Source organism: Dipodomys ordii, unplaced genomic scaffold (genome assembly GCF_000151885.1).
Source record: "Dipodomys ordii isolate 6190 unplaced genomic scaffold, Dord_2.0 Scaffold77, whole genome shotgun sequence".
Lineage (NCBI taxonomy): Eukaryota > Metazoa > Chordata > Mammalia > Rodentia > Heteromyidae > Dipodomys > Dipodomys ordii.
Window position 1 is genome coordinate 6,249,166 of NW_012267293.1, and position 22,880 is coordinate 6,272,045.

The 22,880-nt window shown below is 41.0% G+C and overlaps 1 protein-coding gene across 1 annotated transcript in view; it reads right to left on the minus strand.

The window, feature by feature from the left end:
• Tulp4 (tubby like protein 4) overlaps positions 1–22,880 on the minus strand; it is a 104,607-nt gene that overhangs the window by 35,025 nt on the left and 46,702 nt on the right. Inside the window, exons 3-5 of the mRNA XM_013024536.1 lie at positions 16,810–16,971; positions 6,860–7,040; positions 3,490–3,624 (exon numbers count right to left, since the gene is read on the minus strand). Of these exons, the coding sequence (XP_012879990.1) occupies positions 3,490–3,624; positions 6,860–7,040; positions 16,810–16,971 (478 nt within the window). The remainder of the gene's footprint in view (positions 1–3,489; positions 3,625–6,859; positions 7,041–16,809; positions 16,972–22,880) is intronic.

Consider the following 22,880-nt stretch of genomic DNA (forward strand, 5'->3'; position numbering starts at 1 on the left):
GGGGGGGAAGGCTGTGAAGGGATGGGAAAGGGAACAAAGGAGGAGGCTATAATGTTTGATAGAAATGTACTCATTATCTTGCCCATGTAATTATAACCCCTCTGTACGGTATTTTCACAATAAAAAATAAATAAAAATTAAAAAAACAAAAATGCTAAGCAAATATAAAATAGCCTCTCTTCCCCTAGAGACTAATGACCTATTTCTTTGTAGATAATGTAATACATGGATAGGGTTTGCAATTTTCCTAAAACCAAAATAAATAAGGTAGAAACCTGATTATGCCAGACCAGAGAAAAGCTGGTATGTTGAAGCTAGCATGACAATATATACTGTAATCCCAGGTATCAGCTACTTGGGAGACTGAAACAGGGTTTGAGTTTGAGACCAGCCTGGACTATGTACAGAGATTTTTCATTTTAAGAAAAAAGTTAGCATGATAATTTTTACTTGTATAACTAGCATTTCCACAATGAAACTGGGGGACTTTATAAAAGCAATAAGATAATGAGACTGATGATTCACCCACAGAGAACTCAGTTTATAAATACTAAAAAAGAAAAGAAAAGCCTAAGTTTATTCATCTGCTGTCTGGCAACACTGAACAGATGAAGTATGAGGGTACTAGGTTTTATTTGACACTGGATTATGATGTATATAGGGGTTTATTAAAGAAGAAAGATAATTCTGCTGGGTGGCAGATAGTATTGAGAGAGAAAATTTCTCACTGGAAATTCAATGCCCACCTACAGGCTATCCACTATCTAACAAATGGCTATTAAATGGTCTGGCTTATCCCACTGTGAACAATCACTTCCTGCTGGTAGAAAAAAAATTATTAGTACTGTAAGATTCCTAGTACTTTTTCTTATTCAAAACCCCAAAACCATCACCAGGCTTATACAGAAATGTCTGAAATCTAGACTTGAGCTGTCCATTTTGTAGAGGCCAAACTAAATTTCCAGAAGGCACTCTGCCGCAACAAGTACCTATATTTCAGAGCCAGACCCAGTTCAGCAGTCTCTGAGCTCTACTACGTCACAAATGACCATAATGCCACCTCTAACACATAGAAATGATTCTGAGGTGCATTTTGAAGTCACTGATGTTCTTCTATCCTCCTGTGCAAACTAAAGAGCATTCCTGAATCAAGAGACCATATTGCAGAGGTCTCACTTCTCCCTTCCTCCTTCATCTCCCTTCCCTTCCTCTCCCATCTGAAAAGAACATGGTGAATAAGGACAAGGATGACAAACCTGTATGGGCCAATTGTGAATCACAGCAAATGCCAATTAAAACAATTCACCTCAACATTCCTTGTTAAAACCTAGGTGCAGTGGCTCCCATCTATAATCATAGCTATTTGGGAAGTAGAGCTAAGAAGATCATGGTTTGAGGACAGTTTAGGTAAAAAGTGTAACAAGACCCCATCTCTCCCTCCTCTCTTTCTTCTCTCTCCCTCCCTCTATTTCATCCTGAGGCTTGAACTCAGTGCCTAGGCACTGCCCCCGAGTTCTCAAGAAACTAATAAACTTGGTCAAAGGTATAAAATTTCTCTCTCCTCTCTCTCTCCCCACCCCCCCTCTCTTTTGCTGGTCCTGAGGCTTGAACTCAGGGCCTAGACATTGTCCCTGAGCCTCTTTGTGCTCAAGTTTAGCACTCTACCGCTTGAGCCACAGCACTACTTCCAGCTTTTTCTGAGTAGTTTATTGGAGATAAAAGTCTCACAGACTTTGCTGCCTGGGCTGGCTTTGAACTGCAGTCCTCAGATCTCAGCCTCCTGAGTAGCTAGGATTACAGGTGTGAGCCACCAGTGCCCAGCTGAAAATTCCAATTTTCAAACAAAAACAAAACTTTGATTACTCTATATATGAAGGAATTTATGCTAACCATTCCTATATGTTAATTCCTAAAATATTCAGAAAATGACATAAAACAACACAGTAATTTAAGTTTATCATCAGCATAAAAGTACTCAGCTTCTAACGAAACCTATTTGTGGTACTACATGGTTTGTCCCACAGTTTATGGGCTAAATCATTCCTTACAAGTACAGCTCTAAAATAGCAGAGTGGATACCCAAGAGGGAGTATAATTCAGTGCAAAAATATTTCAGTTTAAAAATAAAGTTAAGTGCTTGCGGAATATTCAGACAGGCTCCATATGTTACTGACAACCAACAGCTACATATCTGGACCTCATTCCCCCCACCATGCACACACCCTGGTTCCAATCCTGGAACTTGAACTCAGGGCCTGGGGACTGACTGACTGTCCCTGGCCTTTGTGTTCAATGCTAGCATTCTACCATTTGAGCCACAGCTTCATTTCTGGCTTTTTGGTGGTTAACTGGAGATAAAGAGTGCCATAGACTTTCCTGTGTGAGCTAACTTTGAGCTGTGATCCTCAGATCTCAGCCTCCTGAATAGCTGGGATTACAGGCATGAGCCACCAGTGCCCAGCTGAACCCCATTCTTTTCTATCTGTAGTTCCTAAAGAAACCAGGTAGGAGCACAAGGCAATGTCTGTCTAAGCTATGGCTACTTTTAAGTAACAGTAACTAGATGCACAGTTGGATCTAATATAGTAAGTCCCTGTAACAGCAAAGACTAGGGACAGCATAGGAAACTGATTCTGAAATCTCTCTACATCGTACCACTCCACCCTGAGTCAAGATTCCTAAAGAACCCATCAGAGTCACATCATTGATGAAAAGCAAAATTCAAAACATTTTCAATATTTTTATGCACTAATTTTGCTTACAATAACAACATTTCAAAATGTCTGCCAGGAAGGCAGCAGTACTTGACTGCCATCCTTCACATCCATCTGAGCACTGTGGAACCTCTCCATAAGTTTTCAAGGTAAGTTTATTATACAATAATCAGTCCCATAATATGCCTCCCTAAATGTCTCTCCATAAATGATGATTTGAACACGATCCACTGCTTCAAGAGTAGCAGCAGCTCTTGTCCAACTAATGTGCCACCATAGTGCCAGCCAGATGCAAACCACTCTAGGTAATTACTATCAGAGGGAAGCAGATAAAGGCAGGACCGAGTCAGGGTACTGGTGGCTCACTCTTGAAATCCTAGCTACTCAGGAGACTGAGATCTGAGAATCACATTGCAAAGCTGGCCAGGACAGATAAACCCAAGAGATTCTTAATCTCCACTTAGCCAGTAAAAAGCCAGAGAGGGCTTCACAGGGGCTGACGGTGTGGCTCAAATGGTAGAATGCCTGCCTAGCAAGCATGAGGCCCTCAATTTAATCCTCAGCATGGTCAAAAAAAGAACATATGTCAGGAACCCCTGTTCTAGGTAAGACTAAGTACTGATTTATCAGGCAAGCAGAGGGGCTTTGGATACCACACGCCAGAAGAGTCTATCACAAAGACAAGAATCAATAGATACTGGTGTATGGCATTAGGATGGAAGGCAGATGTGTACAGGGTTGATCTGCAGGGCTGGGACATGGCAGTGTTTTGTACCTTTCAGCCCTGAGCGGATGACAGTGGGAGACAAATCATCGTAGTTATTCATTAAGCTGATGTCTCCCGAGGTGAAGCTGATGGTAAGCAGAGGCTTGATGTTCTGTACCGGGATGGGGTACGCTGCAGGACCATCTGTGGAAATACAAGTGCTGAGTGAGAAGCAGGCGATGAGCATACAACAACTCAGTGTAAGTGCCCAAAGCTAGACTTGTTTGTTGTCTCCCCCTGCCCCCCACTCAAGTTGCTTGACAGTGTAGCAACTGCACTACGAAGCAGTGTTTCACCACTCAGGAGTTACACACATGGGTCACCAGTAGAGTTTCATCAGAGAGAGCAGATATGGAATATGTAGCCCTAGAGGCAACTACAGGGTGGTGAGAATCTGTGAGCTAAGTTTATTAACTTATGTGCAATGTGTTTCTAATGAGGTATAAATGCAAATTAATGACATGCAACATAAAGGATGGTGGGAAGAGTGAAAAATGTTTTAGTTCTGTTTCACTGCATAGAACACTAAATGCTCTTTTACTGAGTGGTACAGGCAATGAGCAGCCACAGTAGCTACTATTAGTTTTACCAGAAGAGAGCAAATTTAGAGAATGTTGAGGCACATAAAGCCCTTGCTACATCCGTAGTGCACAGCCAGCCTCATGAGCACCAGAAGCACTTGTGTGTGATAGGTCAGGGACCAACTCTTTCATGTGGTAACATCAAAGTCCTCTGCACACCCGGGGGACTGGGGCTCACCAGAGGCTCTGTAGGTGTCACAGCCATGCTGCACACACCTCCAGTAGCCACATCTACCTTCACGGAGAACTCTAGTGTTGCTCTCCTTCACATCACTCTAAGACACTTCATTGTACTTCTGAATTCCATGGGACATACCAAGGAGAACATTGGTGGCTCTGACAAGTGAATGCCTGTCACCTCTAAAGTGCCCCACTGTACTGAGAAGAGCAACTGGTCAGAGGAGGAGCATCAGGGGCCAACTGCCGCCTTAGACTAACTCCATTTCTTTTGATAATAAAACAGAATGAGCAAATCTAGATTCAACCTACAATATAGGAGTTCTGTTTTTAAATTTTTTTTCTTTTCATTTTTTTTCCCTTTTTTGCCAGTCATAGGGCTTGAACTCTGGGCTGGAGTGTTGTCTCTGAGCTTTTGTACTAAAGGCTAGTGCTCTACCTCTTGAGCAACAGCTCTACTTCTAGCTTTTTTGTAGTTTGGGGAGACAAGAGTCTAACTACCTAACTTTCCTGCCTGAACTGCAATCATCAGATCTCAGCTTCCTGAGTAGGATTACAAGTGTACACTTCCAAGTGCATTTTATGACATGGACTTTATTACTATGAGATTGTAGAAATATGGCCAGCACTTCTCGAGGCTAGCGTCCTATTAAGAAAGGGATGGTTACTACCCAAATGAATATATGGGCTCTAGGAACTCTCCCTCCTACAGCAAGTGATCCTGAAACCCTTCAACCAATTTCCTTTTGTTTCATATATAAAACACAGGCCTTCTTTACACACATGTAGAGAAAGTGTGTGTACAGTGTATACACCTTTTTTGCTCATGTCATCAAAAAGCCAAGAGTATCATCTGTCTCTGTGACAAGAGGGAAAAGACAAGTGCCAGGAAGGCAGACACTGATGGTGGGGGGGGGCACTTCCACATCGTCCCTTGGACCAGCCCTTCACAGGGTAACATACCCTAGAATGGAAAACAAAGTAAAACAAAAGACAAAAACAAACAACAACAAGGAATTGCCCAGCCTTCTCAAGAGCACGTAGCAATATGTACACAACTGTTTGACTAAGATGCAGTTTGTAGCAGCGATTCCTAATCAAGGAGCCATTCTCCTCTACCATTTCATAATATATCTTTACTTAAAAAACAAAAAAACAGCAGGTCTTTTATATTAGGGGCACTATTTGCTTATATGAATGTATTTATGTGTGTATGTGTGTGTGTGTATTAGTCATTCTTTGAAGTTAAATTTCAATGATGAAAAAGAAATTCTTCAGCAGACTGGAAATCTGCTCATCTGTATACTTTTCCTCCCTTGACTTCACAGATTACAGTCTGTGTCTCTGGGTGATTACATCTCTAATCTCTGGTTGCTCATAATTAGCCATACACTAGAAGTATATTTTAACTTCTTATCCATGAGATTAATTATCTCAGATAACATATATTTGTTCTATGTATATATGTGTTAATGTCATTTAGATCTTACAGCAATTACTTATTTATTATACATTTGTAGTTAGATTTCAAAAAACCATTTGACTATATAGTTTTTGGCTCAATAAATATAGTACTTATCCCAAACTGAAATATATTCTTAATTATACATTAAAAAAAGGTAGGTGAGAGGATGGAAGATTGCTGCCCAGTGCAGGCCCAGTGCTGGCGCTGATGAAGGTCACCATAACATCAGAGACTTCCACTTTTCTGGGGGAGAGGCAAGGGAGAAGGTGTCTTCTTACTCATTTGAGGGATACAACACACACTGTTAGGAGTAAAAAAGGATAGAATCTAAGACACCCCTACCAAAAGCATTTAACATCACAGTGAGGCTTACAGAAAGTCTGCTACTAGGGCTTTTTGACTGAGAAGGGGAAGCACTTCTGCCTGAAACCAGGAGCACAAAGGCATGGAATACGAGAGGTCCAGGGGCTGACCTTTAGAAGACTTTATCCTTTTTTGATGCAACTAAAGTTACAGGTTTTAGAACCACTAGGCATTTGGCTATACCACATATTAAGCACAGAATTTTTATTCTTGCTAAGTAGCTAAGCCTACAACGCCTGAGGGATACAGGACTAGCCATGTATCTGATTTTATATCTAGAAAAACCTAAACCCATGGAATATAGTCTACTTCATCAGTGATCTTGACAAAGAGATGGCAGAGAGGAGACAGTTATATCAAGAAAGAAAATGCCAGTCCTGTTTTGGCATTTTAGTTTAAAAGAACTCTTCCCAGACAGGCTCATGTCTGTATTCCTAGCTACTCAGGAGGCTGAGACCTGAGGATCGTGGTTCAAAGCCAGCTCAGGCAGGAAAAATCCATGAGACTCTTATCTTCAATAAACCTCCAGGAAACTGGAAATGGCACTGTGGTTCAAGTGGTAGAGCACTCACCTTGAGCTGAAGAGCTGAGGGACAGCGCCCAGGCCTACCAGAGTTCAAGCCCCACGCCCAACCAAAAAAGAAAAGAAAAGAAAAGGAAGCTTCCCAATAAATTAGAGGTGTGTATATGGCAGGTCTTTACCCTCCCTTCTCTAAATTGATCCACTCTCCCTCAATATTCCTACATTCTCTTCTGTTAAATGGCCAAAGTGAGGGGCCAGGGAGCCGGCTACCTTGGGGAGGAGAGTAGTCATCGGAGTCTGTGTCGCTCTCGCTGCTGTCTTCCACCAGGAAGATGGGGTAGTTCCAGGACATGCTGAGGATGCCATCAGACTCATGCAGCAGGACGTGGGCCAGCATCCTGCCGTGGCAGTCCATGACAATCACCTGCCCGTCAGCTGTGCCAAACAGCACCTGCAACCAAGGGCCAGCACTCTTGATTCAGTGGGAGTAAGTCTCTGTATCAATTTGTTTTATGAAGACAAAAATGTACTTTGAAATAACAAAACAAATCAACAACAAAACATCTCCCATTTAGGTAACCTGTGGGTAGCAAACATTAGGTAGTAGAAACTAGCTGGCCATTATTTTAAGAATCTTAGACCTTTAATATTGAAATGTGACTAACAGCACAATGAACATACATTGAGATTCCAAACAAGATCAGCAAAATAAATTTCATTTTTTGTATTCGTTTTGTATTTTGATTAGAGAATAGGGCTTAAATGGTAACATTCATTTACTTTTGTGGAAAATAAAGATGCCAACTGAGATTCACTATGGTGATTTTCTCATTTAGAAGAGAATGTTTGGTTACATAAGCATGTTACCTAACCATATTTAGAAAACAAGATGATCTTGAAATCATTTTATTTCTAATGTTTAATTTATAAAGTTTTATTTCATGGAGGATGGCCCTGAGTTTAATTAATAATGCAATGTTGTATGAAAGGCATTAATACATTCACTTAGTGGTAACTTTGTACTAATAAGCAAAATTCTAAAATCTTTACCTCATTAACTACTAAAATAACAGGCACTAACACAGGGTAATCCCCCTCCTACCTCCTCAGCACTACCTCAGGTGGGACTGGTGCCCGAGTACCCTAAGGGTCTTTCCTGAGAACTTTTCCTTGAATCCAAGAGGTCTCATGAGTACACACAAGAACATGGTAGGTGGTGAAGGCAGGCACACTGCCTGAGCTAAAGAATGCTAAGGGAAGGTTGCAAAGTATTAACCTGGCCATGAGTCTAAGAACAGAATGGGATGGCTGTTGAAGCTTCCCTTGATGTGAGCATGTCACTGGCAGGATGTCCCTAGAGGAACCTTGAGACCTGGGAAGCAGGACTGGCATTACCATCTGCTTTGTATGATGGTCTCTGGAGAATCCTGTACATATTGCCATTAAAGCCTTCCATATATATTTTTTATTGTGAAAATACTGAAGCCTTCCATATTTTTATGTTTAATGCAATCTGTCTACCAGCATTTCATCATAACAACAAAATCATTATTTCCATTTCACAGACACAAAAAACTTAGGAGAGGCTAAGCTAACAAATCCAAGAAACCGTCAAACTAAGGCTGTCTGACTAGAAAGACTACACTTCATACACAGGGGCAACCTATTCTATTCTGTTTTACTTTTGAGATTTTTATGTTAAGCTACCTGGAGGCAGGCCCTGCATAGCTATTTCTGGCACCTGACAACGCTCTAGGTATACAGTGGGCACTTAATGTCCCCTGTGTACACCCAGTGCCACCCTAAGCCCTGAAGAAAGGCAGTGTAAGAACACAGGAAAGACAGTCATCAGAAGTAGGAAAGGATCCCTCCCCAGGAATCAAGTTGACTGGCACCTTAACTTTGAAGTTTCCAGCCTCTAGAATTGTGAGAAAGCAACATCTGTTGTTCAGCCACCCAGTTTGTGGTATAATGTTATAGCAGCCTGAACTGAAACTTGAACCATGTGAGCTTTGCTTACCAGTATCTCCCCAGGACCAGTCATGGCGTAGGATGCCCAGGCAAGTGGTTGTGAAAGAAGGAAGGACATGTTTCTGCACTGGACAACACATTTTTCCATTTTGGAGAACAAACAGACACCAGATAGAAGTACAGACATATAATTACTGAATAAAAGACTGATGATGCAACAAGTTATCAGTGTTCAGCATTACACAATAGCAAAACAGAACAAAGCTCAAAGAGCTGGGAAGGTGGCTCAGTGGTAGAGCACTTGCCTTGCATGCATGAGGCCCTGGGTTCGATTCCTCAGCACCACATAAGCAAAAAGAAAAAAGCCAGAAGTGGCGCTGTGACTCAAGTGGTAGAGCACTAGCCTGGAGCTGAAGAGCTGAGGGACAGTGCCTAGGCCCAGTTCAGGCCCCACAACCGGACCCCCCCCCAAAAAAAGAACAAAGCTCAAGTCCCAAGTTTGCTGCTATTAATCCATTCCAGCTACAGCTCCTACAGGAAGACAGTCCACTATTGAGATGGGAAGAAGGGGAAAGAAGCAATCACAATATAGTTGTCAGCAATGATGGAGGGAGCAATTGTGTTTGGAACAATAACTGAAGAACATGGATACAACATGAATTCAGACTTTAAGAAATATCTTTCACAGGGCTGGGAAGGTGGCTCAGTGGTAGAGCGCTTGCCTTGCATGCCTGAGGCCCTGGGTTCGATTCCTCAGCACCACATAAGCAAAAAGAAAAAAGCCGGAAGTGGCGCTGTGGCTCAAGTGGTAGAGCGCTAGCCTTGAGCTGAAGAGCTGAGGGACAGCGCCCAGGCCCAGAGTTCAGGCCCCACGACCGGACCCCCCCCCCAAAAAAAGAAAGAAATATCTTTCATTACAAGTTCTTTTCATGCCTAATCACTTCCAGTGAAATAAAGCTTATAAAAACAAAACAAAAACAAAAAAAATCCCAAAACTTCAGGAGAACAAGACAGAAAGCCTAATAGTAATGAATACTAATATATCAAAGGCATTAATCTCTGCTGCTACTGCTCCCATGTTTTGGCCAAGTAACAAGTATGATGGGGACCCTTTCTTAGACACAGCCTCAATTCCAGGATCCTTCCTGGCTTGTTCCTAAGGGTTGATACTAGCCTTCTCTTTGCTCTCTTTGAGACCACAATCACACCCACAGACTCAGAGGTCTCATTTATAGCTAAGTCCTTGCCAAGTCTTTCTCCTAGCCCCCAGATCACACATCCAGCTGTCTACCAGCTATTTCCCCTTGATGTGCCAACTCAACCTTTCCAACTTCACCTGTCTAAGATGAAATGCATATTGAACGTATTGAAAATACGTTGAGGGCCAGTTTCATAAGAGGATTTGAGCACTGATTTCTAGTTTTGGGGGGTTATTTCTAGTTTAAAGAAGAAAGGAAAGAAGTTACCCTTTCATTTGTAGCAAAACTGGCAAAAGCCAAGATTGGGGGTGGGAGTTCATTTTTTAATAATCGCTAATCATGCCCTTGTGATGGCACCATGTGACAGACACACATGAAACGGTGTGGGATTCATATTGCTGTGGAGGCATGGGAAGAGGGAGATTATTTTGGGTGGTAGACCCTCAAGCCTTTGCACAGGAGATGTAAGCATCTGTTAATGTGTCAGACTAAGTGCTAGACATTGGAGATAAAGTCTTTACTGAGAGTGACCTGGTTGTATGCACTTTTCAATGATGGTGTATGCAAATTTCTATCCTACTGCTTCTTCTGATGACTTGTAAGCTTCAGGAATGCAGGTGAAGTGTACACCAATACCACATAAGCTAACCAAGAATGGTAGGCGGGGCTATTCTAGTTCAGTGCTTTCTTTGTGCTTAATTCACTCTCAGCCTAGAATATATACCCTGAGGGTAGTTTCTAATAGCAATGCAATTATAGTATCTGTACACAAAACCTTTATTTCAATATAATCCCTTTACAACTATTTTTAGAAGTAATTATTCCTAAATAAAAACAATTATTACCAGTAGTTTGAAATGAACCAAGCCACACTCTAGTGGAAGAGTGCCAGTCTCCTGAGAAAAAAGCTAAGAGGCAGGGTCTAGGCCCTGACTTCAAACCCTAGTACAAGCGCACACACACACACACACACACAAAACCAAGCCAATCTACAAAACAAAGCATGATGAGAAGAGAATGTGAAATTATTTCAAAAAATCTTTATTTTTGGTTTTTTTGGTCGGTCATGGGGCTTGAACTCTGGGCTTGGGCGCTATCACTGAGCTCTTCAGCTCAAGGTGAGCACTCTACCACTTGAGCTACAACGCCTTTTCCGGTTTTCTAGTGGTTTATTGGAGACAAGAGTCTCACGGACTTTTCTGCCTGGGCTGGCTTTGAACCGTGATCCTCAGATCTCAGCCCCCTGAGTAGCTAGGATTACAAGCATGAGCCACAGGCACCCAGCCAAAAATTTATTTTTTGAAAACATTAGATCTCATCTAAATTTGTCAAGAAAAAGAAATACTAAAAAATTTCACTTCAAACGTGCTTCCAAGAACTCCAAGTTTACTCTTTTGTAACAGGATTGTAATTACCAGCATTAGTACTATCCCTAAAAGAAGAGACTCCTCTCATTTGCTTTATGATTTAAAACTGGAAATACATAAAAACTAACGACAAATTCCTCCTGGAAAACAGAGCACTGCAGATGGCAGATATCTGAATGGGCTGCTGAGAACAGAAATGAGAAGGGCAGCTGCTGACAACTCCTTTTCTTAGAAGGAGCTTTGTGTTTTGATATGCTGCTGGAGCACATTTTTTCTCAACCTTCTGGTAGGTTTCAAACGTTGGACTTCAAAAAGGCTTGAAGGCCACATTTGAATATTTTGCAACTAAAAATAGTTACTGCCAAGTGCTGGTGGCTCACGCCTGTAATCCTACTTACTCAGAAGGCCGAGATCTGAGGCTCCAATTAACCACTCAAAAACTGGAAGTGGCCCTATGGCTCAAGTGGTAGAGCACTAGCCTTGAGCACAAAGAGGTTCAGAGACAGCATTCAGGTCCTAAGCTCAAGCCACACAATCAACAGATAAAATAGTTACTGAAACCAACAACTGCAACTACAAAACTGTTCACTTGATAGAATATTTCCCATTTTTGTTTGTTTGATTTTTTGAAGACATAAAATGCAATTTCACAGTTGACTTTAATAATCACTTCTAAATCTATACCCTAAGGCTAAATATATCATTGTGACATCATCTCAACTCTTTGTTAAAGGAATAACCACTTCTAAACTAACTCATAAAGACAAGAGGCTATCCAGTGTTTATAAAGATTTCAGATGAGATATTCTATCTGCCTTAGGCCTCAAAACATGAATGTCTTGATATTAAATGATTTCTGTCACTAAAATATTTCCCAAAAAATATTCAGGCTCCACAATGAAATTTATAAAACCTTCTAATCATAGGGTGGATAAAAATGCATTTATCAGAACAGCTCTAGAAGAGTATTCAGGTAATGTCTCTGAGAAGAACTGGCTGGCCTGAAGACAGAGGAAGGGATCTGTTTGTCATATATGCTTTTAGTTTCATACAATGTGGATATAACATCAAAAGTACATTTAAAATATACTTTGAACTAGGAGAGAGAAATGCTTCCAGAATGCAGCCCTATGCCAGGTCTTTGAAGCAAGACATAACTGCACAGCATAGCCAGTTATCAAGAGACCTGAGAGAGATGTTCACTTTTGGTTCATGGGAGATGCCAAATGATGCTATAATCTGTCTAGCTTATTCAGTGTGAATGGGTTAGGCCTACTGGGGAACAATTCATGACAGCAGTCATCTTGTGGCTGGGTTAGGTCTATCATGACTAGAAACCATCTAGCAACAGTGTTTATTTGGTCTCCCTGAATGCCAGTCTCTCTGAGAGCAATGAAGTTATATTACACAAACTTTTAAGTTGTTTCAAACTATATCTTGATATGTTCTTAACTATGATGAAGCCAGTTCCCCTCCTGTGGACTAGCAGTAAACGTCCCTCCCTAAAAGCTTCACATCTGTGAAGAAGCATCAGACCCTACAGCTCTGTGGATGGGGCCAATGACAAAACGTAAAAGAGGAAGGACAGATTTTAACTGAAGAACCCAGTGTGAACTCAACTCCACCTGTACCTGTACAGAAGTGACCAAGCATTTTAAGGGAAAAACGAGGGAGGGAAGAAGGGAGTATATGTTGGGCCTTAAGTAGAATAGAAAAAAGAAGAAAAGCAAGAAAGTCTGTCAATGTGAATTGGGTCTGCTTATATCATTAGAATCCTCTGCCACAAAAAAAGATGGCCTTGTCTTGGCTCAGAGCTTGTACAAGCAGTCCCCCTGTAGCCTTGAGCTGTCCTACATAAGAACTTAAGTGATAGTGTCATTATTATCCATTATTATTCTTGAGTTGTTAGAAACAATGCCAGTTTTATTCAAGTCGCAAAGGGGCATGGATGAAAACATGTATGCTAAATTTCTGTGGTCTTAGTAGGCCCAGAATAGGTACAGTTCATAAGAGGGCGCAGACTGGACAAGACTATAGTCAAAGAAAGTCTCTGTCCCAGGAATAGACACATGTTAAACACAGCATACATCTATCTTCCCCAAACATGGCATGGGATACTCTTAATACCATGATTCCAAAGGAATGTGACATGAAACCCTGGGGATACTGATTCTATGATTTAGCCATCTGGCCAAACATTGGCATTCAGACAAGATCTCTGAGTCAAAATTAAGGCTAAGGTACTAATAAAGGCATCTGAAGAAAATCTAACCCAAAACAAACAAGAAATCAAGACTAAGAAGGTACATATAATAAAAGACAATGTATATCAGTAATTCTGTTCCATGTTCCATTGTTAACCTAATTTGTTCAATGTAAACTTCAAGAAAGATTTTCAGGTAAAGTATTTAATGATTCATATATATGGAGTCTTTACCAAGTAATTCAGCAATGATCTGAGTCAGACATAATATTAACTGGATTTCTCAACTTTTTTTTTTTTAGATAGTCTTGCTGTCTTTACAGCCTAGGATGGTCACTTCAAATAGTGATCATCTTCTTTCAGCTTCCCAAGTGCCGAGATTACAGGCTTGAATCACTACTCCCAGCTTTGGAGTTTCAAACATTTTAACTGCCTTTGTCAATAACTAAAACAATGCCAACAAAAGAAAATAAAAGTACAAATATAGTAGTTGTCCATCTTTCTTTCTTTCTTTCTTTTTGGGGGGGGTCCAGTCATGGAGCCTGAACTCTGGGCCTGGGCGCTGTCCCTCAGCTCTTCAGCTCAAGGCTAGCGCTCTACCACTTGAGCCACAGCGCCACTTCCAGCTTTTTTCTTTTTGCTTATGTGGTGCTGAGGAATCGAACCCAGGGCCTCGAGCATGCAAGGCAAGCGCTCTACCACTGAGCCACCTTCCCAGCCCCTCCCTCACTTTTCTTAACTCTGTGGGACATACAATGAGAGCTTAACTGCACTCTCCCCATTTCCCCCTCCATTCATCTACCCCTCTCTCCTTGGCTTTCCTCTCTCCTTACAAGTACCTGTTTCCTGGGGCTTATTTTTTGAAGTCCAACCTAGTCTTTTTAAAATATTATACTATTTGAGTTTTCCATAGAGTCTATTATACTTCAGTTAAATCTTATACAAGTTTAAAATATTTAATTCACATTTTAGGCAGAAACTGGTGGCTCATGATATCAATTTAACCTCCTGAGAGGCTGAGACTGGGAAGAATGTGGTTCCAGACCAGCCTAGCAAAAAAGTTTGCAAGGCAGTGGTCATGCCTGTTACCCTAGCTACAGTGGAAAGCCTAACATTAGCAAATGTAGCCTGGATGGATGATCAGCCAGGAAAGAAGAACCTATCTCAAAAATAACCAGCAAAATCAGGGAGGGTTGGAGGCATGACACAGTGGTAAGATACCTGCCTGGTAAGCATGAGCACCCAAGTTCAAACCCCACTTCTGCAAAAAAAAAAAAAAAAAAAAGGAAGCTTAATTTACAGTTTAAAAGGAAAAGGAAAAATAGACAATTAAAAAATCCCTACAGAGCCACTTATTATTTGGATTATTTTTGAGGAGGTAGCAAATTACCTTGAATTCAAATCTGTTACTTGTCATTACCTTATATTTTAAAAGTGTGTATTATTTTCATCTTACCAAACGTGTTAAGAGTGCAGATGAATATAAGTGACAGTTTCTTTTTTAATTTCTTTCTTTAATTGTTATTTTGTTTTTGCTGGTTATTTTTGGAGATAGAGTCTCCCAAAGCCACGTCTGTAACGTCAAGAATGAGACAAGAGAAATGTTTACACTCTCTGCTCTTATTCGCTATAGAACATGTAATTCCTAACCAGAGCAATAAGGTAAGAGAAAGAAAAGGGATACAAAGAGAAAGCACATGTGTATGTCTATCACACTTTGCAAATGATCCGATTCTATAATTAAAAGGCCCTAAAGGCTTCCTCCTGATAAGCACTTTAAGCAAAGCAGCAGAATACACAAGTAACATAAAATATCAGTAGCTTTTTATGCCCTAACAACAAAAAGGCTGAAAAGTAACCAGAAAAAAAAAAAAGAAAAAAGAATCAGGAAAGCAATTGCATCTACAAAGAGGTTAAAAAAATAATAAAATAGGATCTGGGAAGGTGGCTCAGTGGTAGAGTGCTTGCCTTGCATGCAAGAGGCCCTAGGTTCGATTCCTCAGCACCACATAAGCAAAAAGAAAAAAGCTGGAAATGGCGCTGTGGCTCAAGTGGTAGAGCACTAGCCTTGAGCTGAAGAGCTGAGGGACAGCGCCCAGGCCCAGAGTTCAGGCCCCAGTTCAGACCCCCCCCAAAAAAGTAAATAAAATATCTAGAAATAAACTTACTAAGAAGGTGACGCCAGGAGCTGGGAATGTGGTAGAGTACTTGCCTAGCATGCATGAAGCCCTGGGTTCAATTCCTCAGTACACATAAACAAAAAAAGCCAGGAGGGCACTATGGCTCAGTGGCAGGGACAGTGCACAGACCCTGAGTTCAAGCCCCAGGACGCCACCCCCCACCAAAAAAAAGAAGAAGAAGAAGGTGAGGCCAGGCACTGGTGGCTCACACCTGTAATCCTACCTATTCAAGAAGCTGAGATCTGAAGACCATGGTTCAAAGCTAGCTCAGGCAGAAAAACTTGGGAGATTCTTATCTATATTCAACTAACAAAAAGCTAGAAGTAAAGCTGTGGTAGAGCACTAGTCTTGAGCAAGAAAGCTCAGGGACAGCACCCAGGCCCTGAGTTCAAGCCTCAGGACAGAAGAAGGAGAAGAGGAAGACTACAAAGAGGAAAAGGAAGAAAGAGAAGAAGAGGAGGAAGAGAAAGAGGAGGAGGAAAAGAAGAGGGAGGAGGAAAAGAAGAGGGAGGAGGAGAAAGAGAAGAGGGAGGAGGAGAAAGAAGAGGAAAAGAAAGGAAGAAGGAAGAGGAAGAAAGAAGAAAAGGAGATGAAGAGGAAGAGGAGGAGAAAGAAGATGAGAAAGGAATGAGAAAGAAGAGGGAGAGAAGGAATAAGAGGAGGGATGAAAAGGAAGGAAGGAAGGAAGGAAAGAAGGAAAGGGATAAAAGACCTCTACAATTATAACTATAAAACACTGAAGAAAGATTGGAAAAGGTACAGAATATGGAAATACATTCCACGTTTATGGATTGGCAGCACTAACATTGCGAAAATGGTATATTACTGAAAGCCATCAATGCAATCTCCATCAAAATCTCCATGTCATTCTTAGAATTAGAAAAAGAATTAGAAAAAGCAATCAAAATGTATATGGAAGCATAAAAGACCCTGAGTAGCCAAAGCAATACTGAGCAAAAAGAAAAACATCAGAGGTATCACAATACCTGACTTCAAATTATATTCCAGAACCATAATAAAGTGCAGAGCACAAAAACAGACCCAAAGACCAATAAAATAAATGATCCAGAAATAAACTCTCATAGCAGTGGTCATCGGATTTGTCAAAAAAATGTCCTGGAGGGAAAGGCAGTTTCTTCAACAAATGCTGGATACCACAGGTACAACACTGTGAAAAGACTTCTCTCTCACACACACTGAGAGAATGATTCTGTAAGAGGCCTTTGCAGCTCCTCTCCTGACCTCTCCTCCCTTCCCAGCCCCAGGGTAATACCGCACCCTCATGCCCTAGAAGCATTACCTGCTGGTCATCAGGAGTCCATATGCCACATGTGATTTGACTTTCCAAGTTGATCTCAGATGACCAGTGTCTTTGTCCACTGACAGAACCAACCAGGACAAACCCATCTCGATATGAAATAAGCGCTTGAGTTCCATCATGGCTCCATGTGAAATCACTCACCTTTGAGATAAAGAAGCATCAGTTCATAACTGGAAAAGGCAAACACCAGATATAATCATTAACTTAGCCTTTTGACTATGATTGTCAAGACAGTCTAAAGAACAATAGGTATTATTTGAAAAGTTATATTGTGTACTACATGCTACCACTATTATATGTGCTTTGTGTACATTAATTCATAGGCCTATAACAACTACCTATAGACATCACCCTATCTACAGAAAAAAACAAAACAAAACAAAACTAAGGCACAGAAGGATTAAGTGACTTGTTCACAGATACACAGTGGTCAAGTAGCAGTCACAACTAATCCCAGGCTCCAGGGCCCTTGCTCTAAACCACTGCTTATATACAGGTTATGACTGGAAACAGCTTCTCCATCAGTGTCTTCTTCCCAAAATAAAATAATAAGCTCCAAGTTTCTTACTCCCTTATAGTCTTACAAATAATATTTTCCAGATCAAAATGAAGTAAAAGAAATTTAACTTGAAACATTATTTCTTCTTGAATATTGAGTCTAACAAATATGTCTATTTAAATGATCACATTTTTTAACGTTAATCTACTGAGGTGAATTACTATGGATTTTCCATGATATTACTCTTATATAATGAGGAATACTGCATAAATAATTAAGGCTACATTAGGGATATAGCTCAGTAGTACAGCACTTGCCTAGCAGGAGGCTCTGGGTTTGATCCTTAGAACTGGTGGAAAAATGGTAAGGTTATCCATTTTTCTCACATTACCATTTTAATCATATCTTACAAATTTTGTTACACGATTTCATTATCCTTCAGTTCTAGGATTTGACAAGTGTTCTTTTTTTTTTAATTGTGAAAATACTGTACAGAGGGGTTACAATTACATGGGCAAAGTAATGAGTACATTTCTTATCAAGCATTATAGCCTCCTCCTTTGTTTCCCCTTCCCATCCCTTCCCATCCTCCCCTGTCCCCTACCTAATCCTCCCCCCTTGACAAGTGTTCTTAAATTTATTTTTTCAGCTCAAGAGCTATTTAGCCATGCATTAAACATTTTCAAATATGCAAGGATCTCTCAAATTTATCTTTTTGTCATTGACTTCCAGCTCAGTTGTACTGTGTCCAGAGATCCTGCCTAGACTCCTGATGCAAATCATGACACAAATCTACTGACATTTTGTTGATGTCCTGTTAGGTTGGCCTGTGAAACAAATCTGTCAGTCACCTGTTTCTGTGTACTCTACAAAGTGAAAGTGGTTTCAGATGACTGAAAAAACAAAATTAATAGTAGATTAATATTTGTTTGTTTATATAAAGATTCTATTTCATCAATTCATTTTTTTAAATTGTCTTCTTGGGCTAGGTTGATGCAATCAAGATGATCATGGCTAGAGGTGAGCTTAGGCAAAAAGTTCTCAGGATTCCATCTTAAGAAAACAAGTTTGGTTTTTTTTGTTTTGTTTTTTTGGATCTGGTCATGGGGCCTGAACTCTGGGCCTGGGCGCTGTCCCTCAGCTCTTCAGCTCAAGGCTAGCGCTCTACCACTTGAGCCACAGCGCCACTTCCGGCTTTTTTTCTTTTTTGCTTATGTAGTGCTGAGGAATCGAACCCAGGGCCTCATGCAAGCAAGGCAAGCACTCTACCACTGAGCCACCTTCCCAGCCCCAAGTTGTAAGCAGTGACACATGCCTACACATCATCTCAGCTATTCAGGTGGAAGAGACTGGGAGGATTTCTAGCCTGGGCAAAAAGTTCTCAAGACCTCATCTTGACAAAATATGCTAAGTATGGTGGTACATCTGCCTTCCCGGCTTAGCAGGAGGCCATAGGTAGGAAGAGGACTGAGGAGGGAGGCTGGCCTTGAGCAAAAACTGGCACTCTCTGAAACATAATCTAGAAAGGGCTGCAGACTTAAGAGCAAGTAGTAGACTGCATGCCCAGCAACTTAGAGTCCCTGAGTTCAAATCTCAGTACTACTAAAAAAAATTGTTTCTCTTTGCTACATAATACTTAAATTAATATACCTAAAATATTCTCGGGCTGGGAAGGTGGCTCAGTGGTAGAGTGCTTGCCTTGCTTGCATGAGGCCCTGGGTTCGATTCCTCAGTACCACATAAAGATTAAGAAAAAAGCCAGAAGTGGCGCTGTGGCTCAAGTGGTAGAGCGCTAGCCTTGAGCTGAAGAGTTGAGGGACAGCGCCCAGGTCCAGAGCTCAGGCCCCATGACTGGACCCCCCCCATAAAAAATAAATAAATAAAATAAAATATTCTCTATCCACACCTTTACAAGAAATGTTTGTGGAATGTTATCCAAAAACATTACTGATTTTGTTAACTGATTTGTACTTAAAGAAAAAGCATATAGGTTCAGAATCTACATATGTCTATTAGGGCTTGCTTAAAATGCATTGCTTGTGAATATCGCTGTTGCAGTATGTTAGAAATGATCTGTACAACTTGGGGGGTTGGAGTGAGGGAAAGTAGGAGAAAAATGAGGGAAGGGGTAACAAATTTGACAAGAAATGTACTTATACCTTACTTATGTAATTGTAGCCCCTCTGTACAATGCTTAAAAACTGCATTGCTTATCCTTGCTGGTTGCTGTTGAAAACTCAATGGATGACAAGGGCTGTTTATTTTCTCTTCCAGTTCTATCAGTTTCCTTCAAATATACTTATTTTTTCAATAAACATATGAATATTTAAAATATCTTGAAAAACTGCAGTCTTTATTAGATTCTGGTATCTATAAACCTGATACTTTTTGTTTAACTCAGAAACCTGGCTTGCAAGACAGATACTCTACCACTTGATCTGAACCTTCAGCTCCTTTTGCCTTGGTGATTTTTGGGTGAGGTCACACTTTTATGCCTGGGTTAGATTGGGCTGTGATTCTCCAACTTGTGTTCTCGCTGCGGATGGCAGGCTCAAGCCACTGTACCTACCACTGGTTGAGATGGAGTCTCACAAACGTGTGTGTGTGTGTGTGTGACACACACATGCCTATGCTGCTCCTAGGGCTTAAACAAGGGTCTAGACACTTGTGGTGAAGTCTAGTGCTCTATTACTTGAGCCACAGCTCTACTTCTGGCTTTTTTTGTGGTTAATTTGAGTAAGAGTCTCACAGACTTTCCTGCATAGGCTGGCTTTGAACCTTGATTCTCAAATCTCAGACTCCTCAGTAGTTGGGATTACATGAGCCACCAGCTCTTGCCTCTCATAAACTTTTTTTTTTTTTTTTTGTCGGTCGTGGGGCTTGAACTCTGGGCATGGGTGCTGTCCCTCAGCTCTTCAGCTCAAGGCAAGCGCTCTACCACTTGAGCTACAGTGCCACTTCCTCATAAACTTTTAATTCTGGAACAGCCTTGAACTTTGATCAGCCAATCTCTGCCCCCGAAGTAGCAGGATCACAATCTTGAGCCACCATGCCACCCAAGCTCTATGTTTTGATTGGTGACTTTAGTCCATTTATATCTATTCTAACTAGTCATAATTATGAAATACATCTATGGTGACAGTAGCTTCAACTTAGGAGCCAGCTCTTGGATACAGCTTTGAGGTTACTGAGGAAGGTAACTGTTTCCTCATGTAAAACAGAACCATGGTTTCTTGTACATCAGGTTCCAACCAATTATATCATCTAGCTTTTCTTAAAATATTTAAACAACCTTCTTTCAGAGACAACATATTATATTCTTCAATAAAATTGAAAAGTTTTTCCATTTTTCAAACATTCATTTTGCTATGTATCATGGAACATTCTCTGGTTTTTAGTAACCACCATTCTATGAGATCAACGTTCTCAGAGTCCATATAATGAGTAAGATCATGGGGTACGTGCTTTTTCTGTGCCAGGCTTATTTCACTTAACATAATGATATTCAGTTTTATCCATGTTGTTACAAGTGACAGAATTCATTTTTTATTATTGGATAATATTCTTGTGTATGTGGATTCCTAATTTTCTTTACCCATACATTAGTAATGGGATGGTGGATTACATGAGAAACTTCTACACTGTTTTTCATAACTATACAAATTTAAACTCCCACCAAAGTTGTACAGGTTCCCCCTTTTTCTATTTCCCCATTAGAATTTGTTACTTTTGTCTGTTTGATAACAGCCACTCTAACTAGAGTACAGTGGTATCTTACTGTGGTTTAGATTGGCATTTCCTTGATGATTAGTAAAGTTGTGCACTTTTCCATATACCTGTTGGAGATTTGTTTTTCTTTTGAGAATGTCTATTGAGGGACACTGCTCAGATTTTAGCTGAATCATTTAGGTTAGTAAGCATGGAACAACAAGAATATATGACAACTGGCCAGGTATAGTGGTGTATGATTTTTCTCCCAGCATTCAGAGGCAGAGGAGGAAGGATCCTGAGATGCAGAGCAGCCTCTATAGCAAGAAACTCTCTGGGGGGAAAAAACCCAAAAAACAAAAAACAAGGGCTAGGGGATGTAACTCAGTGGTAGAATGTTTTCCAAGTATAAAGGGTTCAATCTGAAACACCACAAATTTATACACATATAACCAGGAAAACAAAACTAGAAGCCAAGTGCCAAGTGCTAGAAAAATTCAAAATTAAAAAGAACATAAATCCCCTCCTTGAGGTTGTTTTTTCAACTGTAGAGGGTTGCAATTCTGTTGGGTTACTGAAGAGTTTTCTCAGACATGGAACAATTGAGACTGAGCAGCAGCCTAACTGCACCATTGCTTACAGCAGGCTTTCATCACTGTCTCCAAGTGTGTGTGCCTGGCACAGCCGCCCTCGATGACTCACACTGTAAAATAACGCATGCCACTCCTCCAGTCTCACTCTGAAATAACAGATTCATGATCAATTCCTGAAAAAGCCAGCGTTAAAATATCACTTAGCTTGTGCCAAATATTTGTGACAATGCAAGCATGCTCTACACTAAGCAACCCCTGTCATTCCTTTCAAAAAGCAGTGGTTTTCTCTGAGGTAGTTTCAAAGATGCTCTTCCTCCAATCCACAGGACTGCTCTTGTTCTAGCACTGTTTCCAAAGGTTCACATCACCACCGCCAAAATCCACGTGTGGTATGTTTTCACTCACACAACATCTGATTCCAAATAATTTAACACTAAACCTCTCCCAAATGTCAGTATTTAAAGATGGCAGTTGCTCAATGGGTTTAATTTTAAAGATTCAGCTTCAAATAGCAAAATTACATCAAACAGAATAAGGCGGTTACTCCAGTGGCACGTGGCATGCACAGGCACTTGTGAGGCTCTGGTGGCTGCCAAATGTTCTGTGGTTCACACAGCTTGTTTACCTCCAGGCTGACTTCATTTACCTTTCTCATGGCAAGCAAGCTTGTCTGTTCCAAACTCTCTATTGAAAGAAGCACGGAGGGATGGGCCGGGTGGCTGCCGTACGGAAGTGATGGGGGCCCTGTTCAGGCTGGTGGCAGCAGAAAGCCGTGTGGTGCTGGCGCTGTTTGGCTAGGGGGCAGGCCTTTCAAACAAATAAAGTTCTGAGCATTTTGGATATACTATAAATATATGGATTTCTTCCAAAAGAGAAAAAAAAGGGGGTTTTGTCTGGGAACAATATAGTAGAGTGTTTTAGATTAAAACTAGGCTTCTTGAGTTCTAGCTTCACCAATCATGAAACTATTTGAGTAAATTACTAAATCTCTCTCCCCTTCTTCCTTCCTTCTCTCTCTTGGTCCTCCTCCCCCTTCCCCTCGCCAGGACTGGAGCTTGTACTCAGAACCAGAGTACACCCTCTCAGCTTCTTCTCTCAAGGCTGGTGTTCTACCACTTGAGCCACAGCTCCACTTCCAACATTTAAGGGGCTTGGGGCTGGGAAGGTGGCTCAGTGGTAGAGTGCTTGCCTTGCATGCATGAGGCCCTGGGTTCGATTCCTCAGCACCACATAAGCAAAAAGAAAAAAGC